This window comes from Mastomys coucha, unplaced genomic scaffold (genome assembly GCF_008632895.1).
Source record: "Mastomys coucha isolate ucsf_1 unplaced genomic scaffold, UCSF_Mcou_1 pScaffold5, whole genome shotgun sequence".
Classification (NCBI taxonomy): domain Eukaryota; kingdom Metazoa; phylum Chordata; class Mammalia; order Rodentia; family Muridae; genus Mastomys; species Mastomys coucha.
In genome coordinates, this window is record NW_022196911.1 from 104,894,142 (window position 1) to 104,919,351 (window position 25,210).

The 25,210-nt window shown below is 38.1% G+C and overlaps 1 protein-coding gene across 18 annotated transcripts in view; it reads left to right on the forward strand.

The window, feature by feature from the left end:
- Cep112 (centrosomal protein 112) overlaps window positions 1-25,210 on the forward strand; it is a 507,666-nt gene that overhangs the window by 249,634 nt on the left and 232,822 nt on the right. The window contains exon 22 of one of the 18 annotated variants that reach the window (XM_031350524.1): window positions 6,015-7,611. The exons of 15 other annotated variants lie outside the window; for them this stretch is intronic. In XM_031350524.1, coding sequence (XP_031206384.1) covers window positions 6,015-6,074 — 60 coding nt within the window. In that variant the 3' untranslated portion in view covers window positions 6,075-7,611. Of the gene's footprint in view, window positions 1-6,014; window positions 7,612-10,022; window positions 11,847-25,210 lie in introns of those variants that run through there. 2 more of the 18 variants (XM_031350532.1, XM_031350531.1) reach the window with 2 other exon arrangements.

Here is a 25,210-nt window from a genome sequence, read left to right on the forward strand (position 1 = left end):
GAAGGGGGATCTCTCCATGGACACTATGTGAAGGGGGATCTCTCCATGGACACTATGTGAAGTGGGATCTCTCCATGGACACTATGTGAAGTGGGATCTCTCCATGGACACTATGTGAAGTGGGATCTCTCCATGGACACTATGTGAAGTGGGATCTCTCCATGGACACTATGTGAAGTGGGATCTCCCCATGGACACTATGTGAAGTGGGATCTCTCCATGGACACTATGTGAAGTGGGATCTCTCCATGGATACTATGTGAAGTGGGATCTCCCCATGGACACTATGTGAAGTGGGATCTCTCCATGAAGAAAATAGACTAGCAAGAGGGCAAAGGAGGAGGGGAAACCCAGCAAGGAAGAACTGCAGTAATTAAGACAGACCAGGGGAGGCTTGGGCATGAGAATTAGAGCAGCAGCCATGGTTTGGTTTTTTGTTTTTGTTTTTGTTTTTGTTTTGTTTTGTTTTGTTTGTTTGTTTTGAGTTGACTAGGGTATGTTTGAAAGGTAGAGCTGACAGGATTTACTATTAGTTTATATGTGAGAGAACAAAAGACAGCAAGCCTGGGGTAGTCATGGTGAAGCCTGTAGACAGATGGAATCACTCTTTGTTAAAAAGAAGGGCATGAAAGCAAGAGGCAAGGCCTTGCAGGATCCAGTCAGGCTGAGGTGCCTTGTGAATGGGTCTGTGAGATGTTGGTGAGCCTGCCATCAAAACTGTTCGGATAGCAATGCTGGCGCCCTCACAGTTAGCCAAGCACTGAGGCAGCAGTCTGTCGGGAGGTTGCTGGAGAGTAACTTAGAGCATACTGAGGGAAAAAGAGTTGTGGACATTATCCTCAAAATGATCATTTTAAAAGATTATGAGATAGTAGACAAGACAAAAATACATGTAGATGTATGAATATGAGTAACATAAAGGGAAATGCAAAATTAGAGGAAATTATTTTCTATTGAGATCAAGAACATTTAAGAATTGATGCTATTTAAATTAGACATGAGTGAACTGAGGAATTCTTGACAAGTAGTTATAGAGCATGGTGTTCCAAGACACAGGAAAAACAAATTCAGAAGAAAACCATGTCCATGATATACAGGCTGATCCCAAGAGGGGCAGATTGGTAAGGCTAGACCATGGAGCTGGGGGTCTCTACTGCCTGGAGTAAGTGGCAAGAAGCCACTGAAGATGCTGAGGGATGAAGCCACTGAAGATGCTGAGGAATGAAGCCACTGAAGAAGCTGAGGAATGAAGCCACTGAAGATGCTGAGGAATGAAGCCACTGAAGATGCTGAGGAATGAAGCCACTGAAGATGCTGAGGAATGAAGAATCAGGATCTGAGGGTCATTAGGAGAATGGATCTGTCAACAACCTTTTGATGGCATAGCAGAAGATAGAAGGGTTGAAGGGAACTGGTCTATCCCAGGAGAGACTCTGGAGGACTTGTTAGAGGTGTGTATGAGGAAGCAAAGTGTAGCAACAAAGCAGAAAGGACATGCTTGTGAATCGTTGCAGAGAAGGCACAAACATGGAAGAAGTCTCAAGGCAGTGGGGGAAGCATATGCATTCAGTTAGCAGTGTGCTGGCTTGAGAGTGAGCCTGGACATGAGTTGTAGTGTTCACTCGCTGTTGAAAGGCTATTTCTGGGCACCTGAAGAAAAGGCAGGTTTGGAGAAAACACACATAGGAGTTAACTACAGAGAATGCCTGGCTTACCACCTTGAGTGTGAAACTGCTAATAAGAAAGAAGAGAAGCAGACAGTCAGACAGTGAGGTGGGGGCACAAACATTTCAGAGGTTAGAAGGTAAGTGTCAAAGAAGGGTCATCAAGGTGGAAGAACTATGTACAGAATTTATTTTCATGAAACACAGAAAAAGAATCTTTGGAAAGCAGGCCTGTTGAAACTGTGACAGAAAGTCAAGAAGGATAAGGGTTGAGGAGAGGTCACTGGGTTTGGAACTGAGAAGTCCTTGATGACAGCATCTTGGACAGCATATTGAAATGATAGTGTAGAACACAAACCACATTTGCCAAAGTTGAGTGGGGCCTTGCAGATGAGGGAGCCCTCTGCTGACTGGGAAACTCTGATGGTGAAATCAGGAAGTTAGACTTTGAAAGAGCAGGAGTCAAAGCAGAGTATCTTTTTTTTTTCTTTTAGATATTTTCTTTATTTACATGTAAATTTCTCCATTCCCAGTTTCCCATCCAAAAAACAAAGAAACAAACAAAAACAACAAAAACAAACCCCTGTTGCCTCTCACTTCCCCATGCCTGCCACCCGGCCCTCTCCCACTTTCTGGCCCTGGCATTCCCCTACACTGGGGCACAGAACCTTCACAGGGCCGAGGTCCTCTCCTCCTATTGATGATTGAATTTGCAATCCTCTACTATACGCATGCTGCCTGAACAATCAGACCCCTCCAATATGCAGAGTTAGAGAAAGGACCAATGGAGCTGAGGGGTTTGCAGCCCCTTAGGACGAACAACAATATGAACTAACTAGTACCCTCAGAGCTCCCAGGGTCTCAACCACCAACCAAAGCAGAGTATCTTTTTACATGGAGCACATCATGGGCATTTTGAAGCAGGAAAGAGGGGACTGCTGGAGATAATCCTAGCTGGAGACTGACAAATGATGACTGATGGCAGGCCCTCTGGCAACAGCAGGCCATGAAGCTGAGGGCCACCCCACCTCAGACCTTGGCTACAAGGGGGAAGAAGCATGAGATACCATCCTGTTCCTGGAGTATGCCACTCTCTCCAGCTTCTGGGTCCTTCTGCGCATAATGTACAGTTCTCTAACATCTAGCTTTTTCTTCCGCTTCCTGCCTTCCTTAGAGGTCCTTCCCCACATTCCTTATCTACATGCTGACTCACTGAACCACCTCTTTTATAATGTCTTCCTAGCTCATCTCGTGGTATAACCACACTTGCATTTGTGCTTACTCGTTTATTCTCTATTCCCTCTAACCCACAAGAGTTTAAGTTCCAGGAGCACAGAACTTTGTTCAGTTCAGTCCTGTACCATTGATGCTAGAGAACCCTGGCACCTGCTGCACACTCAGCATCAGTATAAATTGCGTGAGGGACAAGAGACATGCCTGTAATTCACAGGAGAATCAGAAGGAGCTTTGATAAAGATAAAAAATTCCATGATGAAACTTAAAAGAAACATATTGGTAGAATATTATGTATGATGCAGAATCATATAGTCTACTTCTGTCAGAAGTTTCAAGAAGTACAGAAGTAAGATGCATGGGAACAGAGGGGATGCACATATCCACAGGAGGAGCGGAGAAGTGTGAGTGTGGAAGAATGGGGTTCCTAAAATGGACTGACTACTGGGAATCATGGGCAAAGGACAGAGAGCAGTCTGGAGAAGGGGTACTATTTCAAAGTCTATGGTAAAGTCCAAATACTATGCTCTTGATACTGAATTATTTATATTTCATACTGATAAGTGTTTTACTTAATTAGTACAAACAAAAATTTAGCAATTTCAACTTGAAAAAAATGCCTGAACTAAGTCAAAAGCACACCTTGTGGAACATTACTTTTTAAAGCTTTAGGATCAAATATAGTGCTTTTCACAAAAGATATTCATTAAATGTTATGTGAGTGAATCAAAGACTTCAGTATAGCCTTAGTGTATGACAGTGTGTATAAATAAATTATAACTCATCCAAATTTGATTTTAATCCATTATAGATACTTAGAATAGGGCAAAATTTATCTTTGTATTCAAATATTCATTTGTGTCTCAAATAATTTCTTCGATATAACTTAAATAAGTTAAACTTAAAGCATATTTTAGACATAATTTTGATATTTCTCTATAATTTAATAAACATTTGAATTTCTTCTTTGAAAAGTTAAATCAGTACTAATAAGCTTAAAGTTTTGTTGCTAATCATTCTGCAAGGTTGCTAAATTCTTCCCACTAGTTTATAAAGGTTGATACGATGTTGGAAGATATCTCAGGTGTCAGGGCACTTGCACAACTTTGAGAGCCTGAGCTCAGATTCCCAGCCTCTCCCTAAAGATCATGGACAGTCATTCAGACCTCTTACCCCAGCACTGCAGAGCAGAGAAAAGTAGCTGAGCTGGGGCTCACTGGCTAGACTGCCATTCTCTACTGGCTGACTTAGGGTGTGTGAAAGGCACTGAGAGGAATAATACAGTGACAAGACAGGACACCAGTGCTGTCCTCTGCCTTAAGCACATGCACATACCACACAAAACTTCATGTGTACATATACCTGAAAATTCAAATATTTGATAGCAGCTCAAAATCTAGTCAGAATTGAGGTCTTATAGTTGAGTGGAAATTTAGGTTCAAGAAGAAGAAGACAATAAATAGCACTAGAATAATAAGGAATCTGGGTAGGATCTTGCACCTAAGCCTGAGTCCCCGCAGTAGCACAGTATGAGGGTTAGAACATCCGGAGCCCAGATCCTACCTACCTGTCAGCAGTGATTTAGACCAGAATGATCTCTTCGGTGGCCTTGAGTTATGGAAAACATAAAGAACTTCTACAAGGTCAAGTCCTTGAAGTAGAGAATCCAGGAGAATACATGATTGACATTTGCAAAGTGAAAGTTGCTGCTTTTACACTTTTAAAATTCTTTTTCAAACAGAATTGCAATTAAGTTCATGCTGTCTGACCCTTTGGGTAGTTAAAGAGCAGCACTATATGCTGATGGTAAATAACTTTCATGTCCAGCAAGGAAAAAACGATTAAGCTACTTAAAAGTAACCATTCTTTAAATAAAGGATGTTTAGAAAATATGTAGAATAAAGAATTGTGGGAAGCCCCTGTCACTGCCCTCCTAGTTTGTAACCAGTGAGAGCAGCTTAATGTCTATAGGAATTACAGAGTCCAGACAGCTACCCGAGACCACATTAAGAGGTTTTGTCTCTTCCTGTTCTACAAATTATGCTAAAGATATTTCATTTGACTTTTGAATTCTTTAAAACTATAATTTGTTTTATGGTATTTTATTTGTGGATCTAGCATAATTGATTGTGTTGTTTAACTTTGAGGTATTTGGACTTTTAATTTTTTAATATGGATATTAGCATATCTACTAAATTTTATCAACACTTCCAATTTTTCTTTCTCCTTAATTGAAATTTCCATAAAATCATGAAGTCCTGTTGCATTTCAGTACGCTTAGCTTACCTTTCATTTCCCCTGTGGGGTATTTGCTTTTGCTTAATATGCCCTTAGCATTATTTATATTCCCTTTAATTTTTTATACTATTGTGAGAAGTGGCTATTGTCAACAGACTGGTTATTTATCCTAGAGCTGTGAAGTTTATTTTCATTTTCTGTAAATTGCCTGTTGGTGCTTCTTTGGCACCTTTCTCTTCCCTGTTTCCTTCATGAGCATATATAAACTCCTATTTTTAGTGATAAAAATCTTACCATTATGGCAAATATTCTTGGCAAGTGCCTTTTAGTTATATTCTACACAAATGCTTTTATTTGTATTCAGTCCAATATACCTGTCTTGACCTTTGTAAGTTCTCACCTATAAATAATTGTTTTAAACTTAACATTTAAGATATATTGACAAATGATTTTCTGAGTATACAAAATGAAAAGCTCTTATGAATTTGACATACATTTGCCAACTTAGGTTCCTAGTCCATAATTTTAAATCATATCTGAAGGATTATTCTGGAAATCTGCCAGACTAAAGTCATTAAAAGATTCTGAGCAACAATTCAACATCTTTTTCAAATTTAAGAAATGCCTCATATGGTAATTACCTAAAGCTAAGGTCATAGAAACTACTCAGACCTTTGAAATTTATAATTAAGGGATTAATATTAACTCATGAAGACATTGTCATTTTAGCTTTAAAGGGATTTCTAATTTTAATTCTCTTCTTTCTTTGATCTTTTCCCTGACTTGTTCCTTTGATTAAAAAATTTTAAATTCAATATTGAGATTTATATAAATTGATTGACAAATAACACCCAGGCTAATCTATATTATATCCTCCAGATGATGAACTTAGAGTTGTCCTTTTCCTGTGGGTCTGTGAGCTGTAATGAGCTACTATAGCACCTCCAAGCCTAACAAGAATTTGTGGAAGAAAAAATTTACAAGGCCAACTTGGAAAACCTAGAAATGATACAGAACTCAGAGACAATGAATCAGTATTCACTTATGGTGAGGCATGGATTGTGTGTGTGTTTGTGTATGTGTGCATGTATATGTGTGTGTACTTATGTGTGGGGCCAAATGTGTGAGTGTAACTGCATATTTACATATATGTAAGTGAATCTTTTGTTCTTATATTTTGAGGTGGCATCTTTTATCACACCCAGAGTTCTATGCTCTATCTTGTCTAAGTAGTTTGTTTGTTCTAGGAATTCCCTATCTCCACTTCCTGCCTGCTCGGATTACAAACAAACACCATGCCTACCTAGGTTTTACTGAGCTCCAGGGATCCAAACTCAAGTCTTCATGCTTATGTGGCAAATGCTTTATACACTGAGCCATCCCTCCAGACCCTAAGGGTTAGAATTTTAATGTGTGTGGGTGACTTCCATGGTAAACCTCCTCTGAATGGTGAAAGAGTAATTTTTTCTACTAAAAGCTAAGATTTTTTTCTTTTTGATAGGATACCAAGTCAAATATTTCAACTAAGTTAGCTTATTATCTCCTCTGTAACAAGAGGCAATGTATTCTTCTTGTTTTTCCCTCTTCTTTTCTATCTTTTTTGAGCATCACTTCTCACCCTTCCCTACTTTATCCTGTTCCTGTGAAGCACCTGTCTCATAGGAAGTTCTCTAAAGCAACACCGAGTCATTTCTGGGTGTTCATTTGTTAAACAAAAGAGAAGGGTTTCTTTCTCTTATGCTTATATACAAATGATAAGCATACTGAGAAGACTTGAGGGAAACAATACCTTTCATTAGGGGTAACTCTAACCAAGCAAGTGAATGACCTATATTATAAAAACTTTACAACACTGAAGAAGCCATCAGAAAAATGGGGGTATCTGCTATGTTCATGGATCAGTAGGAGCGATACTGTGAAAAAGGCCATCCTATCAAAAGCAGTCTATAGGTGAAATGCAATCCCTATCAAAGTTCTTACACAAGTCCACACAGAAATTGAAAAAAAAATTGTAAAATTCACATAGAAGCACGCACGCATGCGAGCACTCGCGCGCGCACACACACACACACACACACACACACACACACACACACACACACGAACAAAAGAAAAAACAGGATAGGTTGGTAGGTAAACGAGTCTTGATTGATAACATCATTGCTGGGGGTGTTCATATCCCAGATTTCAAGTTGTGCCACTGAGTTATAGTTAGGAAAACAGCAGGGAATTGGCATATTAATAGTCGGGTTGATTACTGAAATGGAATTAAAGACCCGGACAGAACTCCATATACCCTCAAACACCTGATTTCTTCTTCCTTCCTTCCTTCCTTCCTTTTTTTTTTTTTTAACAAGGAAGCCAAAAATACTCATTGGAGTAAAAACAGTGTCTTCAGCAATGGCATTGGTCAAACCTGATAGCTGCATGTAAAAGAATGAAAATAGAGGGGCTGGAGAGATGGCTCAGTGGTTAAGAGCACAGACTGTACTTCCAGAGGTCCTGAGTTCAATTTGTAGCAACCACATGGGTAGCTCACAACCATCTGTAATGAGATCCAATGCCCTCTTCTGGTGTGTCTGAAGACAGCTACAGTGTACTCATATACATAAAATAAAATAAATCTAAAAAAAAGAATGAAAAAAGATGCATCTTTATCACCCTGAACAAAATTCAACTCCTAGTGGATCAAGGACCTTAACATGAGACCAGATATTCAAAATCTGATAGAAGAAAAGTAAGGAACAGACTTGAAAATTCATGGTATAGGAAGAGGCTTTCTAAATAGGACACAGACAGTGCAGGCGCTAAGACTAACAGTAATAAATAGGATCTCATGAAGTAGAAATTGTATGCATAGCACAGATTACCATCATCAATCAAAGACTAGGGTAGGGAATAGGAAAAGATCTTTACCAAGTAATTAACCACTTGGCAGAGAGTTAGTACCTAGGATATACAAAGAGCTCAGATTGCTGGCATGTTCATGCTGCAAAGGCTCCATCTTATCTGGCAGGACTGGCAAGCTCAGTGCTAATGGGAAGTCTGAGATGGAGCTGAAGCAGGTTGCTCTTTTCTGTAGGGCTTGCATGTTCCCTGTCTTGTGCCTCTGCAGGAAGTTAAAGAGCACCCTTCTTTTCTGCAAACCCTGGGGAACAAATCAGTAGTCCCTGTACTTGGAAGGTATAGGCCAGAGGACCAGGAATCCAAGCTCATGCTTAACTTTAACAAGTTCAAGCCAGTCTGGGACACATGAAGGAAGCCTCATCTCAAAACAAACAAAGCAAAACAAAATGAAACAAAATTGTCTGGAAAAACTCAGAAATAGATATGAGTGATTGTTTAATTTTAAATTAAGCATTTGAAATTTATAAATCAGAGAATCCTCATTACTCTCCAGCCTAGCTTTCTAAGTTCTAGTAAAACCATTTAAAAATGAAGATTCTGCCATTTGTTAGAAGTCTCTGTTTGAATACTCATAAGTGACAAATTAAAGGCTAGAATAAATGAAAATCTTTTAGGTTAATGCAGTAAAACATTTTGTTTTGACTTGGAAACTTACTTGAATTCATTTGTTATCTTCAGGTTTTAGTTCAAACGGAAAGAGCTCTATCAAATAACAGAAATAAGCATTTGTAGCTCCTGTACACAAGGTTTTTGATGTTTGTGAACGGTTAAGATTAGCACTATAACTGTATATCTCTCTTACTCTTACGCAGTGGACCTGAAGATTCCTCATCTCCCTGACTAGGACCTATTCCTTGGCTAATACAGCATAGGTAATCAACACCTCAAAAAACATATACCTCTAGACATGATCTTAATTGTGAACATTTTTTTAAAATCAGTGGACAAAATTTATTAACATTTTTATAGCATTGTATGCCACAATCACATGGCTTTCTTTTCAGGAATGCAAACATGGTTTGATATCAGAAACAGTTAGTGTCACTATATTAATAAGTTCAAAGGAAAAATTTTTGTTATTCCAGATGAATTTGCAAATTGCTCTTTCTAAGTCTATGAAGAATTGAGTTGGAATTTTGATGGAGATTGCATTGAATTTGTAGATTGCTTTCGGCAAGATGGCCATTTTTACTATATTAATCCTGCCCATCCACGAGCATGAGAGATCTTTCCATCTTCTGAGATCTTCTTCAATTTCCTTCTTCAGAGACTTAAAGTTCTTGTCAAACAGATCTTTTACTTGCTTAGTTAGAGTCACACCAAGGTATTTTATATTATTTGTGACTATTGTGAAGGGTGTTATTTCCCTAGCAGAGACTGAAGGAAGGGCAATCCAGAGACTGCTCCACCTGGGAATCATTCCCATATTCAGTCATCAAATCCAGACACTATTGTGGATGCCAGCAAGTGCTGGCTGACAGAAGCCTGATATAGCTGTCTCCTGAGAGGCTCTGACAGTGCCCAACTAATACAGAAGTAGAGGCTCACAGCCATCCATTGGACTGAGCACAGGGTCCCCAATGAAGGAGCTAGAGAAAGGACGCAAGGACCTGAAAGGCTTGCAGCCCCTTAGGAACAGCAATATGAACTAACTAGTACCCTCAGAGCTCCCAGGGACTAAACCACCAACCAAAGAGTACACATGGTAGGACTAATGCCTGCAGCCGCATATGTATAGCAGAGGATGACCAAGTTGGTCATCAATGGGAGGAGAGGCCTTTGGCCCTGTAAAGATTCTATGCCCCAGTCTAGAGGAATGCCAGGGCCAGTAAGCAGGAGAAGGTGGGTTGGTGAGCAGAGGGAGGGTGGAAGGAACAGAGAGTTTGTTTTTGTTTTTGTTTTTTGGGGGTTTTTTATTTTAATTTTATTTTATCTTTCTTTTTGGAGGAGGAACTGAGAAAGGAGATATCGCATGTAAATAAAGAAAATATAAATATAAAAGAAAATATCTAATAAAAAATAATAATAAATTTACATAAACTTGATTAAAAAAGAAAAAAATTTTACTGTTACCTCTGTATTAGAGTGAGACCAAGTTTTTGTAAAAAAAAAAAAAGGGGGGGCTCATTAAAATACAGTTATAAACTAGACAGCAGATTTTATTTCTTTCTCATATAACAGTCTGGAGTTATTACGTGACTATCATAGGGGAGCCAGACAGGGCAGGGAATACTGTTGTAAAAGATCACTTAAGCACCTAGTTTCTTGATATATCTTTCTCATCCCAATATATTGATTCTATCCCTGCTTTAAAGGTTGCTGCTTCCGTTGGCACTGTTTTCCAGCTAGTGAGTAATTTCCTTTTAAGGAAGTGTAGGATTTTTCTGTATAGTTCTTCTAAGCCACTGACAAAAACTGGGTTTTAGGACCACAGCTAAGAAATCATGGGCCTGTTGCCTTGCAATGTGCCAAAAGGCAAAAAGAAGCTGTCATTGGAAGCGGGGGGCGGATATAGAAGAATCAGAAAGGAATAAGGAGATGAAGGACAACATACACCTCACACACATACACACACACACACACACACACACACACACACACACACTCACTCTGCACATTTGATACTTATGTTGTATACAGCCCTGGCTAGTTACGGCAAAGCAGATGTCATGTCAGAGTTGAGCCTAACAGGAACTCTTGGCTGTATGCTGTGATTATATTTATATGGGTGACTTACATAGTTTTAAGTTGTCTAATGTAATGATACAGAAGATTAAAAACTCTGAAATAACAGGAATGGAACCATTTAAAAAGCACGCCCACATTTCAGTTCATTGAGAAGTTGTTATGGCCATGTCAGTTTCTGAATAAAGGGACTACTAAAACCTGAACAGCCCCCAAGGCAGAAGGCAGAACAGCTTGGACCAAGCATGGTGTGTGAGTGGAGAGGAGTAATTGGTATTAGATGCGCTGAGAGCTCCAGAGCACTGATCTAGTCTCTATGGGAGGCAAGGATTTGGATTTAACCCTGAGTAAAGGGGGACATGAGAATGTTTCTCCTTGCAGGGAAAACCTAGCTGTCTGAGAATGATGTAGGAAGCTCACTAAGAATCTCCTTTGGTCACGAAGGTGAGAAACATCGGTGGGTGAGACAGAGTACAGCAGTAGGTGGTGAGATTCTAGGTGTATTTTCAAAATAGTCATCATGGTACACACTCCAGAGTAAGGCATGGAGAAGTCACCCACAGAAAGGCTCACACACATGAACATGGGGAAGGTTATGGCTGGATGACACTTTGTGTGATTTTCTGTCTTTCCCAATGTATAAGTATTTTGTAAGTTGAACAGGAACATTTAGGAGTTCCTATTGTTCCCTGTCCCAGCCCTGGGATAGCTTCTGCCTGTTCCTGATCTTCCCACTCCTAGGAGATCAAAATCATGGAGAAAAGAATGTGCTGGCCCCTAAGCTGTAAGGTTTTGCCAGCTATTATCTGAAAACAAGAAAAAGTGATTGTGATGTCACTGTCTGTCCTTGCCCCTCCCTGGGCTATGAGATGTTTCTCAGCAGCATCATTTGTCAGGGCAGAGGCGCATCTGAGAAAGGCACCGTGGTTTTGTCTGCCCATAGGCTTATGATGTTGTCATCACCTCTGGGATCCTCGTGAGGTCTAACCTTAGACCTCCCAACTCCCAAGGAAAGACAGACCCTGGAACTAACAAGAATAAAAGAAAAGAAGTGTAATGCCCCACCAGCCTATGAGACCACTGAGGGACACAGGACCATCCATCCCCAAAGAAAATATGGTAAGAATGAGAAACAGAGAGATACCTCTGTGTCTGAGGTGGAGATTTTTAAAATACCCTAATTCTCATAATAAGCTAAATCTAGACGCTGGTGATGTGAACACAGCCCTTCATATTAAAAAGATTAATTTTAGTGGGAGAGAAGGCTTAGTATTAGAAACAACCATCATTACATTTAACTGAAATTAAGGTCATCATGTAATTTTGTTGGACTGAATTGCCTTAGAAACATCTATGATGGTGTCTCAGAGTCAAGAGTGAACCAAAGGAATTGAGCAGAATTTTCTAGAAATGATAGATTGTAAGCTAATTGTATTTACCCATTACTTAAAATTTTACGAAGTACTATTGCCCTAAACAGTTTTGCTACAGTTTCATGCATTCTGGAAAAATATTTGCATAATACCATTTCTTTTTTCTACCTTTTCTTATTTTTTTGTATTTACTTTCATTAAATTAATATTAAATTGGATTTAAATATATGACAAAATATAGCATTTAAAATTTTTTATTATATGCTAGCACAGCATTAAGTATATTTGAGTTGTTGTGCAGCTGTTCCCATTTTCATCTCCAGAATACTTAATTTCACAAAACCGAAGTAGTATCTTTCAAACAATAACTCCCCATTAACCCTCCCAGCCCTTGCTAACCACTGCTCCATGTATCTGCATAGTTGCCTCCTCCGAGTGTCTGGTACAGAGGAATTATCCAGTAGGTGCAGTTTTGTGATGTATTTCATCTGTTACTGGGGTGCCATAGCCTGTGTCAAAAATTCATTGTGTGGATATATCACATTTTGTTTATCTTTATTGATGGACACTTGGTTTGCTTCCACCTTTAAGTAGTTATTAGTGATTCAATAATGATCATGGTTCTATAAATAACTATTGTGGTTTGGGGGTTTAGTTTGTTTTAATATATGACAAGATCATCTATATGATAGAACAAGCTGAAATATAAAGAAAGACATAAAAGTACAAAATATATTTCTTGTGATGGATGATACAGTAATTTTTACTTACTGTAGCTGGTCTCTGCTACTTTGTGGGTTCTTCTCTTTCCCACCATTCATCTTTCACCCCCTATCACTAGATAGAGAAAGGAGGAGAGAGACAGACACAGAGAGACAGACAGACACATATTCACAGAGAAAGTCACTGAATCTAATTTCTTTCCTATTGTTTCTTCTTTGACCATAACTACTAACAAACCTCAACCAACCCCCTGAATGACCAACAACCACTAATCACGCCCAGCACTAGCATTGTGGCTCTAGCATTTATATACTCTCTAAAAAGTTCTCAGAATTCCAAACATCACACAATCGCAGAAACTGTCTGCAGCTGGCAGAACCATACTTCTGCTAGAGCTTGAGGCCAGTCATAGTCAGCTCCTGCAGAGAGTCCGAAACAGTCATAGTCAGCTCCTGCAGAGTCCGAAAAAACCCACCCTCCTACACCTGGGAATAAAGCAGAAGCACATTTTGTTTTAAAAAAGCATATTTCTATGTCTTTTAAAGAAACCAAAATTCCAGGATTCTCAAGTCTGTCATTTCTTTCCCCCTACCTTCTGTTTTAATATTGTGCTGTGTGTAGCAGGAAATTAGAAAGAGCTATTTACAATGAAATAAATGTTTTCTAGGTTAGTGACCAAGGTTTTCAGGAGACTTCTACTCAATTCTAATGTTTATCTGTTTCAGTAGTATCTACAGCTTTTCATTTCCTGTGGATATATAAACAAATACTTATTCCCAATGCAAACTTACACTGACTTCCATTCTGATGTTAACACATCCTTATAGTATATAGATTGATTTAATTCCACATTTTCTATATCACAAAGTCTTTCTGCTGCTGTTGTTCCTTTATCAGTAGCATTCAGAAAATTTAAAGTTAGGAGATCACTATTAATCTCTCTCTGGGTTTTTTTACTTTTCCTCTTGTTGCATGTTACTCCTTGACTGAATTGGCTCATAATTTTTGATGTGAGACCCCGAGCCAAGGCCCCAGTGCTGCTTCCTGATAGTAAGAAATGACCTTGAATAGCTCTTCTGAGTCTTTATTCCTAAAACCAGGGCAGCCTTTGCTGCATTGCATACACACCCCAGAAAGCCTAGGCATTCTTTCTGTTTGAGATTTAGGAAAACCATTGCTCCTAGAAATAGCTTGTTCACTTTTCCTGCACAAAATACTGTATTTCTCATAGTTTATGCAGTCGGCATTTTGAGATCTGAGACTTTTGATGTAGGTGCAGCCTCTTTGCAAATGATTGTATTTCCTGAAATTGAAGCTTGACCTATTATATTAGCGTGGAACACTTTAGAACCAATATTGCTCTTATCCCTTATCCATTCATACATAGGCACTGTTAGTACCTTTAATAATCTTTTTACATTTAGTGTTCATATTTTCAAATGCCAAGGTCACTGTTAACCCCTGTCTTACACCAGGGTCTGATGGAGCTTTGTTATAGCTGAGACTACTAATCTTCGTAAAAAAAAAAAAAAAAAAAAAAAAAAATCAGTAGCTTCTCCAAAGCCTTGCATAATCTTTGTAAACAAGGTGGATGTTTTCTTAGGTTCTTCAACTTTGTCCCAAGCTCTTTTTTTGTTTTGTTTTGTTTTGTTTTTGGAGACAGGGTTTCTCTGTGTAGCCCTGGTTTTCCTGAAACTCACTCTGTAGACCAGGCTGACTTCGAACTCAGAAATCCGGCTGCCTCTGCCTCTGCCTCCCAAGTGCTGAGATTAAAGGTGTGTGCCACCACTGCCCAACTGTCCCAAGCTCTTAAAGCCACTAAGTGACATTTTTCTATAGCAGTGTCATCAAACTGAATCAGAGTACCACCTTTCACCCAGCAACTGATCTTTTATATTATATTTAATATTTTATATTCATTCCCCTCACTCTATTTTGCACTTCAGTATCTCTGGCTTCTTTCCTTCACCATGTTAATTATGGCAACTGCAAACTGGCCTCTAGTACAGCTGTTACTAATCCCTTCAAGTCTTGGGAAATAATTCTATTTTGAGTAGCCCAGTTATTTAGAATTTGTTTCACATAAGGCAAGTGCATCCCATATGAAATTGTGACCTCTTTAAAAATGCCTTATATCAATCATTTCTGTAGGAGACTATCTTATCTCATCATAGCCTTGTTCTACACTATTAGCAGGCATCTGGTGTACAACTACTGCAAAATCTGATGATGATTCCACACCCCCGGGATGCCCCCCTCCCACTCTGGTGGTGACGTTGGTTTGATTTAGATCTTTCTCTCAGAATAGGATATTTCATCAGATTGTCCTCCCACCTTTTCATGGCAAAACCATACTTTCTCTCTGATCTGACTGCACTCACAGCACAGTTTCTTTCTTCCTGTGGGAAACCCTTATTCTCTCGCTCAGTCACCAGGACTAAGCTTTTTTGCTCTATTTTTCAGTGCTCTCTGCTTTCCAAGTGCTTCCACCTCACCTACAACCTCTCCAGTTGCCCTACAAACTTCAACCCTTTCAAAAAAAATAGTGACCCCTTTTGTTTTTCCCTTTCAGACATTTTTTTTCTCAAGCCTCTCTTTTTTTACTCACAATTTTTCCAACTGCTCAGCCATTCTTCCAAAATTTTTGAAATACAGGAAAAAGAAAAAGAAAGCCACAACACCCAGAAAATCCCCTCTGGGAGGTAAAGACTTCTTCGTGGTGGTAGCTGCAATAAATTTTTTGCTGGTGTGTCCTAAAAAAAAAAAAAAAAAAAAAAAAAAAAAAAAAAAAAAAAAAAAAAAAAAAAAAAAAAAAAAAAAAATCCATTCCTTTGTCCCCTGTCATTTTCTATGTGGCATTTGAAATCAAATTTTTCATTTTTTTTTCTTTATTGAGCCCAATGCTTAGGCACCACTTGTAGCAGGTCTTTGCTGCTTTGTAAGTTCTTTTCCCTAATCTCATCCCCACCCCGTTTCATCCCCTATCACTAGATAGGAGAGAAGGAAGGATAGAGGGGAAGACAGAAATTCTTGAATCTAATTTTTTCCTTTTGTTTTTTCTTTGACCATGACTACCTAAACCAACCCCCTTGAATGGCCACCAACCACCAACCACACCTACCCCAATAGCATTTATATACCCTCTAAAAAGTTCCCAGAAATCCAATATCACACAGTTGCAGAAACTGCAGCTGGCAAAACTGTTTCTGATAGAGCATAAGGCCAACCATAGTCAGCTGCTGTGGATGTTCTTTATAATATTTCTGTGAATTTTAAAGAAACCAAAATTCCAGAATTCTCAAAACTTACTGCATATTACTTCTAATCCATTAACATAGGAGGACTTTTTTATTTAAAAATTTTCATATAATGAATTTGATCACAATCTTTTTTTCTTACCTCCTCTCAGATCTTCCCTACACTCCAACCCATCCAACATCATGTTCTTTCTCTTTTTCACTTTCACAAGAAAAAGAAAAAAAAGTACACACACACACTACTACCACCACCACCAAAACTATAGAATCCATTTTCTGTTGGCCAACTACACCTGACCATGAGGACTGACCTGGACTGAGATACCTAGAAACACTGCATTAGAGAAAACTGATCTTCCCTTTCCCAACAGGTATGGATTACAAAGAGCTTCTTTGTTTTTTGTTTGTTTGTTTGTTTGGGGGTTTTTTTGTTTTTGTTTTTTAAAGATTTATTTATTTTATGTCTATGAATACACTGTAGTTGTCTCAAGACACACCAGAAGAGGACATCAAATCACATTGCAGATGGTTGTGAGCCACCATGTGGTTGTTGGGAATTGAACTCAGGACCTTTGGAAGAGCAGCCAGTGCTCTTAACCACTGAACTATTTCTCCTCCAGCCTGAGCTTCTTTGTTAAGAGTGGGGACTTGTCTACTTCTACTCCTCTGAGCTGAGGTTTTTCTGGTTTAAACTTGTTAAAGACTTAACAGTCTCTTTAAATTCATATGTATATCAGTTCTGTTGTATCTCGAAGACAATGGCTTTTAATTGGAGTTATCCACCAATTCTTGTGCTTACAGTCTATCTTCTTCTTTTCCAAGTAGATCCCTGAGCCCGAGGGAAAGAGTTTGATAAAGACATCCCACTTATGGCTAAGCACTTGAATGTTTCTCACTCTACATTGTCTAGTTGTGGATGTCTACTTAGTTGCCATCTGCTGTGAGAAGCTTCTCTGAGGAGGACTGAGTGATACTTTGATCTATGGGTACAGAAGTATGTCATTAGGAGTCATATTATCACTTTGTTCCTTTAGCAGAAGAATAGTAGATTTTCTCCTAGGCCCATGAACCGTCTATCCCTGTGTTCTTGGCCATTTCAGCAGTCTCAGGTATGGGTTCCATCTTGTGTAGTGGCCTTAAAACCAGCCAGAAAAGTGCCTGCTTATTCCCATAATATTTGTGCTACTGTGCACTGGTGTATCGTGCAGGCCAGTCTCTGTCATAGAGACTGTCACAGGGTTTGTAACTGCGTGATACTGAGGCTTACATTTCTCCTTTTGTATCATGCAAGCCATGAGTCCTACTCACTGGGGGGGTGAAGCTTCTAATGGGCACCAACTCAATATTCCATGTTTAATGACATAAGGAAGTGTTGATTCTGGCAATAAAGCTTTACTGTCAGGTCATGGAGCCTTTACAATACCTCGTTATGTTGTGTGTGGAGCGGGGTGTCTTTAATACCCATTTGACCAAAGACTCAATAATATATAACCCATTCCTGGCACTGGAGATTTTACTTAGTGGTTTAAGATATCTAGCTGGGGCATTGTCTCCCCATAGGAGGCCTTCTGATCTTCTAAAATATTCTTCAATTACTTTTTTCAGTGTTTTAAAATTTTTATTACAGGCATCTTTTGGGTTTTTTTGGTTATCTTTATTCTTATATATTTTTAAGGTATTGTGAATATATTGTTTTCCTTATTCTTTTCTCACCAACTACTTTTTGTATGTTAATGTCTTTTTTAGTCCTACATTACTGAAAGTGTGTATCAGTTCTAGGTATTCTAATGGAGTCTTCAGGGTCTCTTATGTATCAAATCATCTCATCTAGAAATTAATAATTTTTATTTTCTATTTATGATTTATTTTTTCTCTCATATTTCTCTAGCTAAGACTTCAAAGACTATATTGAATAAGAGTAGAGAAAATAAATATTTAAGTCTTAGTCTTGATTTGAAAGGAAATGCTTAGAAGTTTTTTCCATTTAGTGTAATGTTGGCTGTTACTTTTTCATTACAGTCTTTACTATGTTGCGGTGTTTTTTTCTATTTCTGTGTCTTCTGTGTGTATAAAGGCATTTTATGAATCTATTCAGATGATCATGTGATTCGGCCCTTCAGTTTATTAATATGATGCATTGTATTCATTGATTTGCATATATTGAAACATCCTTGCATCCAAGAATGAAAACTATTTGGATATGGTGATTGATCTTTTTGATATGTAGTGGAATTAGGTTTGCAAATGTTTTTCTATTTTTTAAAGATTTTTTTTAATGTCTATGTGTGGATATGGATGTGCACATGTAAGTACAGGTACACAGAAGTTAGAAGTGCTAATTCCAAAAGCTGAAGTCACAAGTGATTCTAAGCCACCAGACAGACATGATTGGGCCTGAACCTCCCAGGTTCTCTGTAAGAGTCTTATTTGCTCGTAACCACTGAGCCACATCTTAGCCACTTTTGCAAGTATTTTATTCAGAATTTTTGTATCCATGCTCATCTGCAAGATGGTCCTAATATTTTCTTCTTTGCCTTGTTTTTATCACGTTTGTGTATCAGAGTACTATAGACTTCATAAACTGAATTTATGAAGTCTTAACACTACTGCCTTTCTTTAGTGGAAGGAATAGTTGATGGCTTTCTGTGTGAGCATTTCTAAGGTCTGGTAGAATTCAGCAGTGAATCCATTTTGGCCTGGTCTGGTTATAGTTGGAAAACTTCTATTACTAATTCACTTGCTGCCAATCTCCATATCCTTTAGGCTTAATTTTGGTAGGCCATATGTATCGAGAAAATGATCTTTCTTTTTGATTTTGAGACACTATATAGCTCTGGCTGAACTGGAGCTCCCCCTGTAGACCAGGCTGACCTCAAACTCCGAGATCTGCCTGCCTCTGCCTTCCAAGTTCTGGGATTAAAGGCATACACCACCACCGACCAGCTGATCTATTCCTCCTTTATTTTCCAGTTTATTGAAATGTTTTCTAAGTCACTGCATGTCACTTTGATGATATCAAATTGATGAGATTTAGGATCCCTTGGAGACAAATTTCTGAGCATGTCTGAAAGATTCCTAGGTTGTTAATTGTGGTGAGCAGACACCCTAAATGTGGGCAGTATCATTTTGTAGGTTGCAATCCTGAACTGAATAAAAAGAAAGTATGATGAACACAAGTGCATATTTACCACTCTCAGCTTCCACCTCATCCCCACCCACTGCTTAACGTGACTGCCTACAGCAGTGAAATGTGGCTGACATAAACCCCTACTTCTTTACTCTGTTTTGGTCAGGTATTTTATTCCTGCAGTGCATAAAGTGACTAATACACATGCAATTATTAAGAAATTAAAACATTAAACCAGGCGTTGGTGGTGCATGCCTTTAATTCCAGCACTTGGGAGACAAGGGCAGACAGATCTCTGAGTTCCCGGCCAGCCTGATCTATAGAGGCAGTTTCAGAATGACCAGGGCTTCACAGAGAACCCTTGATTCAAACAACATACATACATAAATACATATATACATACATACATACATACATACATAAGAAAATATTATACATAAAAAAGTTAGGAAAAGTTATACTTTTAAACCCCTGTATTTAAGTTACAGATTATTCTTAAGTATTGAAAAGTCACTGTTATTTTGAAAAATTACAATTTGAAAAATGAAAATGTTATAAAAATTTTTAAATTGTGTATTATATTCTGTTATATTGTATTTATTTTGGTTACTTGTAAAGATTTATAAATCACATTTTAGAAATCAAACTCAGCATATTTTCTTCTCTACCATCCAGCCAAATGTATTAATTTCCTACACTTATGAAATTAGCATTTTTTTTGCCGGGCGGTGGTGGCGCATGCCTTTAATCCCAGCACTTGAGAGACAGACAGATTTCTGAGTTCCAGGCCAGCCTGGTCTACAGAGTGAGTTCCAGGACAGCCAGGGCTATACAGAGAAACCCTGTCTTGAAAAAACAAAAAAAAAAAAAAAAAAAAAAAAAGAAAAAAAGAAAAAAGAAATTAGCATTTTTAAAAAAATTTTCTTGTGATATTTGGTACTCTTGGTGAATTAATTCTTCTAAATAATTGTAAATATTGGTTTGTTGGATGAGAATTCTTCAAAATATTTGAGTTCCAAAATTGTAGGAAGTTCCTAACTTAAACTCCTCTTAAGGTATTTTCTTTTAACTGGTTGCTTAAAGCACTAGAGTGTGCTTTGAACTTTATACTCCTTTTTTAAAATCTTTGCAGTATTGCAGTACTTTGTCCACACACACACAAATATATAAAATACCAAAAAATGACTTACTAACATTTATACATATGATATATATATACCCACAGTTCAGACTGTACTGACTGATTCTTGTGCCTGTATCGCCTATAGCACTGTATTTATAATTAGTAGCTCACCCAGGTGTAGAATATCGTATAACATTCTGTGTGTGTTTCAGAAGGTATTACAAATTACTGTTGAAAAAAGAAGAGCTGGAGCTTAAGTGTGTACAGATGTGAATTTTGGCTAGCAGAAGTATATTTAATATTCATCTATGGTATTTTCTTAGCAAAGAAAATACATTTGTTTCTACTGCATAATTTTAACAGATCAATAGACATCCTCAGAACACTCCACAGAAACAACCCAGGGTCATGGAAAATATCTCATAAAATATCAGTATGTTTGAATTTGATTTGTGACAGTTGGGTATATTACTGGTTTTCATATTTTTGAATGGGAAAAGCAGACTTCTAAATGAGATTTTTAAGGATTGTAGTTTAGGCCTATATTTCTCAAAATTATAATTTTATATAATAAGGATTAAGGTGTTTTTCAACTCCAGCTACTTTATTAAAGTGAAATGAAGGAAACACATTCATTAGAAACTTCCTGAAAATAAGAAGTACTCATAAGCTTCATGCACAATGACAACTAATGGTCCATTCCACATTGTATTTGAAGTTTAACAGTACAGAGAAAGGTCATAAATGGATGATGTTAACCTTCATATATCTATTTTTGGTGACAATTTATTAGTAAAATAGTTGACATATATTTTAGCAGCATTAACTATATACTTTCTTCAGCTCTGAGAAAGATCACAAAAGAATGACTTTGTCATTGATTAATGGGAGCTTTTCCTACTCTTATGAAAATAAGATACAAAGGAATTAGAAAACTATATAATGTATAAGAAAATTGTACATTAGAGTAAGTGCTAGGAATCAGAGGAAGCCTATAATGATAAGGGTGTTTCCAGGGAGAACAGTCTTTAATGTGCTGCGCGGGAAAGACATTAGATCTTAGGTGTTACCTAAGGCAGTCCAGGGTCATTCTGGAATCTATGACCTTAAAACTAATTGCAACACTGTCAAATAGTAATTGTTTATGAAAACCTCACTTATTTTAAAGACTACTAACTACGACTTAACGTTTTAAAAGACAACTTGCTTTTACTAATTGTAAAGTTCAGAAAATAGTGCAAGTACCTTTCATCAAACTTCTCTTATCTTAGCATCTTATTTGTGCATAAAACAGTTACTACTCAGAACAGGAGAGTAACACTGTGCTGCACAAAGTTATTAACTTTCTGTTGTAAGACGTGGAAGTGGGTACTTTCTCACCGATGTGACAAGCCACTGTGCAAAAGCAGCCAAATGGAAGGGTGATTTATTTTGTCTCAGTTTGTAGTCATGGCAGTAGATATGGTGGCACAGCATGAGGCTGCAGATTATGTGTATCTGATTCACGACCTACGGCGTCACTGCTCATGTCTCTTCCTTCTTTTCCTCTTCATATTTGGTCCAGAAACTCAACCTAGGAGATGGTGTCCCCCACTCAAGGTAGACTGTTTCTCCTCATTTTAACCTCTCTGTAAATGCCCTCAGAGATGTACCAAGATTATCTCCTTGGTAGTTTAAATCCAGTGATGCTGGCAATGACGACTGATCATCATGAATCTTCCCCTTCTCGGGTTGACTCCTGTCTCATCACTATTTAGCCCTAAGCTTCCATCCCTTGTCCTCAAAGACTAATTGCTCTCTCATAATAATACAAAATGCATTCAGCTCACTTACAAGAATGTCCAACCTCATAACAGATCCAACAATGTTTAAAACCTAAAATTGTGGGCCTGGAGAGATGGTCCAGTGCTTAAGAGTATGTACTGATCTGGCAGAGGATGCACGTTTGGTTCCCAGCACCCACATTAGGTGGCTTTCAACTGCTTGTAACTCCTATTCCAGGGAGCTCCGGTCTCTGCAGTCACTTCCATTCATGCACACATACCCATAGACACATACACACGATTAAAGATACAGTGTATTTTTTAAAAAACCAAAAGCTTATATTTCAAAGTTTAATGCTCAAAGTGGTGTTTAATTTGGGCCCCTAGAAAAGAAAACCTGGCATCATATACTTCTAATCTTCATTGCACACAGTGAGCCTTCTGCTTTGCACTTTCCCATTCCAAAGAAGAAGAGTGGAGAATAACAAAACCAAACAAGACAAAACAAACAAGAGAGAACCTCCAGCTCCAGGTCTGAAATCCATAGCTCATGATAGCACATTCTGGTCTCCAGTAGCCATGGATAGCCCTGCCCCTCCAGTTCTCTTGCCTGCAACACACATGATCTCTCTTGATCCAGCTCCATGCCCTTGGCACAAGACCCATCTTCCTGGCATCTCTAACATCCTAACACTGCCATTGCAACTGAGGTTTCTCTTTTACAAAGTCACTAGGCCTCCTTTCCCTGAATGGGAAGCTTTCACACATTGTCCGGCCTTGGGAGTTTTCAGGTTCTTTGGTGCAAGCCTCTGCTCCTTCACTCTTGAAATTTGCGTGTGAAAGTCAGCATCAAGTTGACTGTTAGCTTAGGATGCTAGCCAGCTTAGGATGGAGCCTGAGCCACGAGTATTATAACTGCAGTGACCTCTGTGCCAAACCCGGAAAAACCACTTTCCTAGGTAGCTGTTTTTTCATTGGTATTCTCCGTTCAGCGGCTCCTTTCCAATTACTATGTGTGTTTTAAATCTATACTTTATAGTAACATTTGTAAATAGAAGATACACTTAATACAAGAGTCAGAACAATAGGCTTTTAGAAGATGTTAGTTCTAATTCTTGGACTTGAAAAATTTAGAGAAAAATATACAATAAGGTTTCACAAAGAGGATCAGGTATTTAGCTTTCTCAGAGTCCTCACTAAAGATCATCTGTCTGTCTGTCTGTCTATCTATCTATCTATCTATCTATCCATCCATCCATCTGTCTATCTACCTACCTACCTACCTATTAGTATGAAAACAGGGTAGGTTTTGCTTTTACCTTAACTGTTCTAAAAACATTGATCTTATAACTTATAGGGGTTGTAAGATTATCTTGAATTAAAATGTAATAAGCACATAGTACTTAGCTGAATAAAAATTAAGCCCTTACGTCAGTGAGATGGCTCAGCAGGTAAGGACTGACTAATAAGCTGTGTATGATCCACAGAACCCACACTGTTGAAGGAGAGAACTAACTCTCACAGTTGTCCTCTAATTCCCACTTGTGTACATGTATACCTTTTCAAATACTCAGGCAACCCACACAAATCCACATACACATAGAACAAACACATGTTCAGATTCACATGTACATATACATGCACACACATGCACATAGTACACACCATGCACACATATGCACATGTATACGCACAACACACACATATGAAGACAATGATATCAGGAAGATTAAGAATTTTGAAAAAAATTACATCTCTACTATTTGAATGCTATTGTGAAAAAGAGCTAAGACCTTGTTATGTAGCATTTTCTCCTGATGTGGATACTTAGATCTTAGATCACCCTACAGGGAATTAGGTAGAGATCCTGTACTGGCTGGTTTTGTGTGCCAACTTGACCCAGGCTGGAGTTACCACAGAGAAAGGCGCTTCAGTTGGAGAAATGCCTCCATGAGATCCAGCTGTGGGGCATTTTTTCAGTTAGTGATCAAAGGGGGAGGGCCCCTTATGGGTGGTGCTATCCTGGGCTGGAAGTCTTGGGTTCTATAAGAGAGCAGGCTGAGCAAGCCAGGGGAAGCAAGCCAGCAAGGAACATCTCTCCAAGTAACCTTGTTTGAAGATAATCCCATCTTAACCTTGCAGAGAAAGGCATAACAAAATAGAGGTTTGTTTTCCAGATGTAACTCTTGAGGTTTGTTTTTTGTTTTCTCCTCATCCTTTGTTCTGACAACTATACCCACTGAGTGGGGGAGGGAAGAAGATACAGAAGTGCTCAGTGCCCCACAGATTACCTTTTTGTAACTTTGGCTTATTCAAAAGCTAATGTTGCCCTCTTTAAAAACACAGCTTTTGATATTGTACAGTGAAAGCTTTGCTACAATTAACAAAAAAAATTAAAACTTCAACAATATTTAAATCAATGGTTATATGACACAGTTGTGCAGTGCAGTGATTGGTACCTGTGTGTTTAGCATCACCTCTATTAAAGGAAAAAGAAAATGCAGATACATCTACTGTTGGGTATCTCAATGGTGTCTGAGTCTCTGGGCTCTTTGCAAGTTTCTGTATCACAAATTTGACCAGGTAACTTCATATTCAAGTGAAGCATTTAATAAATACTAACTACACGAGCAGGGTATAATGATAAAAACTGCAGATGTAGCTAAAGAAAAGTCATTGATCAACTCCTAAAGGATTAAAATATATTTTTATACAATTTTTAAATTACAATAAGCTTATACCTTATAAATATAGCCAATGAAATACTAGTTCATTCCATCATGTCTTAGCTCAAATTGGATAGAAATCTTTTTGTTTGTTTGTTTGTTTTTTCTTTTTTAAATTTTTATTGCATTATGATGAGAAAACTTAGATGATTTCAATTTATCTGAATTTGTTAACATTTAAAAACATATTTTAATAAAATAGAATTGAATCACATTCTTGTTCCCCTTTTGTACCACTGCTCCTCCCATAGACCCCCCTTCAATACCTACAATATCTTTTTTGTCATATTCCTTAAGATTTATAAAATATTATAACAATGAATATAAGTATTATAAAAGTTGTTTGATATAAAACAATCAATTCAACAGTCTTATGTAGATGCTCGTCTAC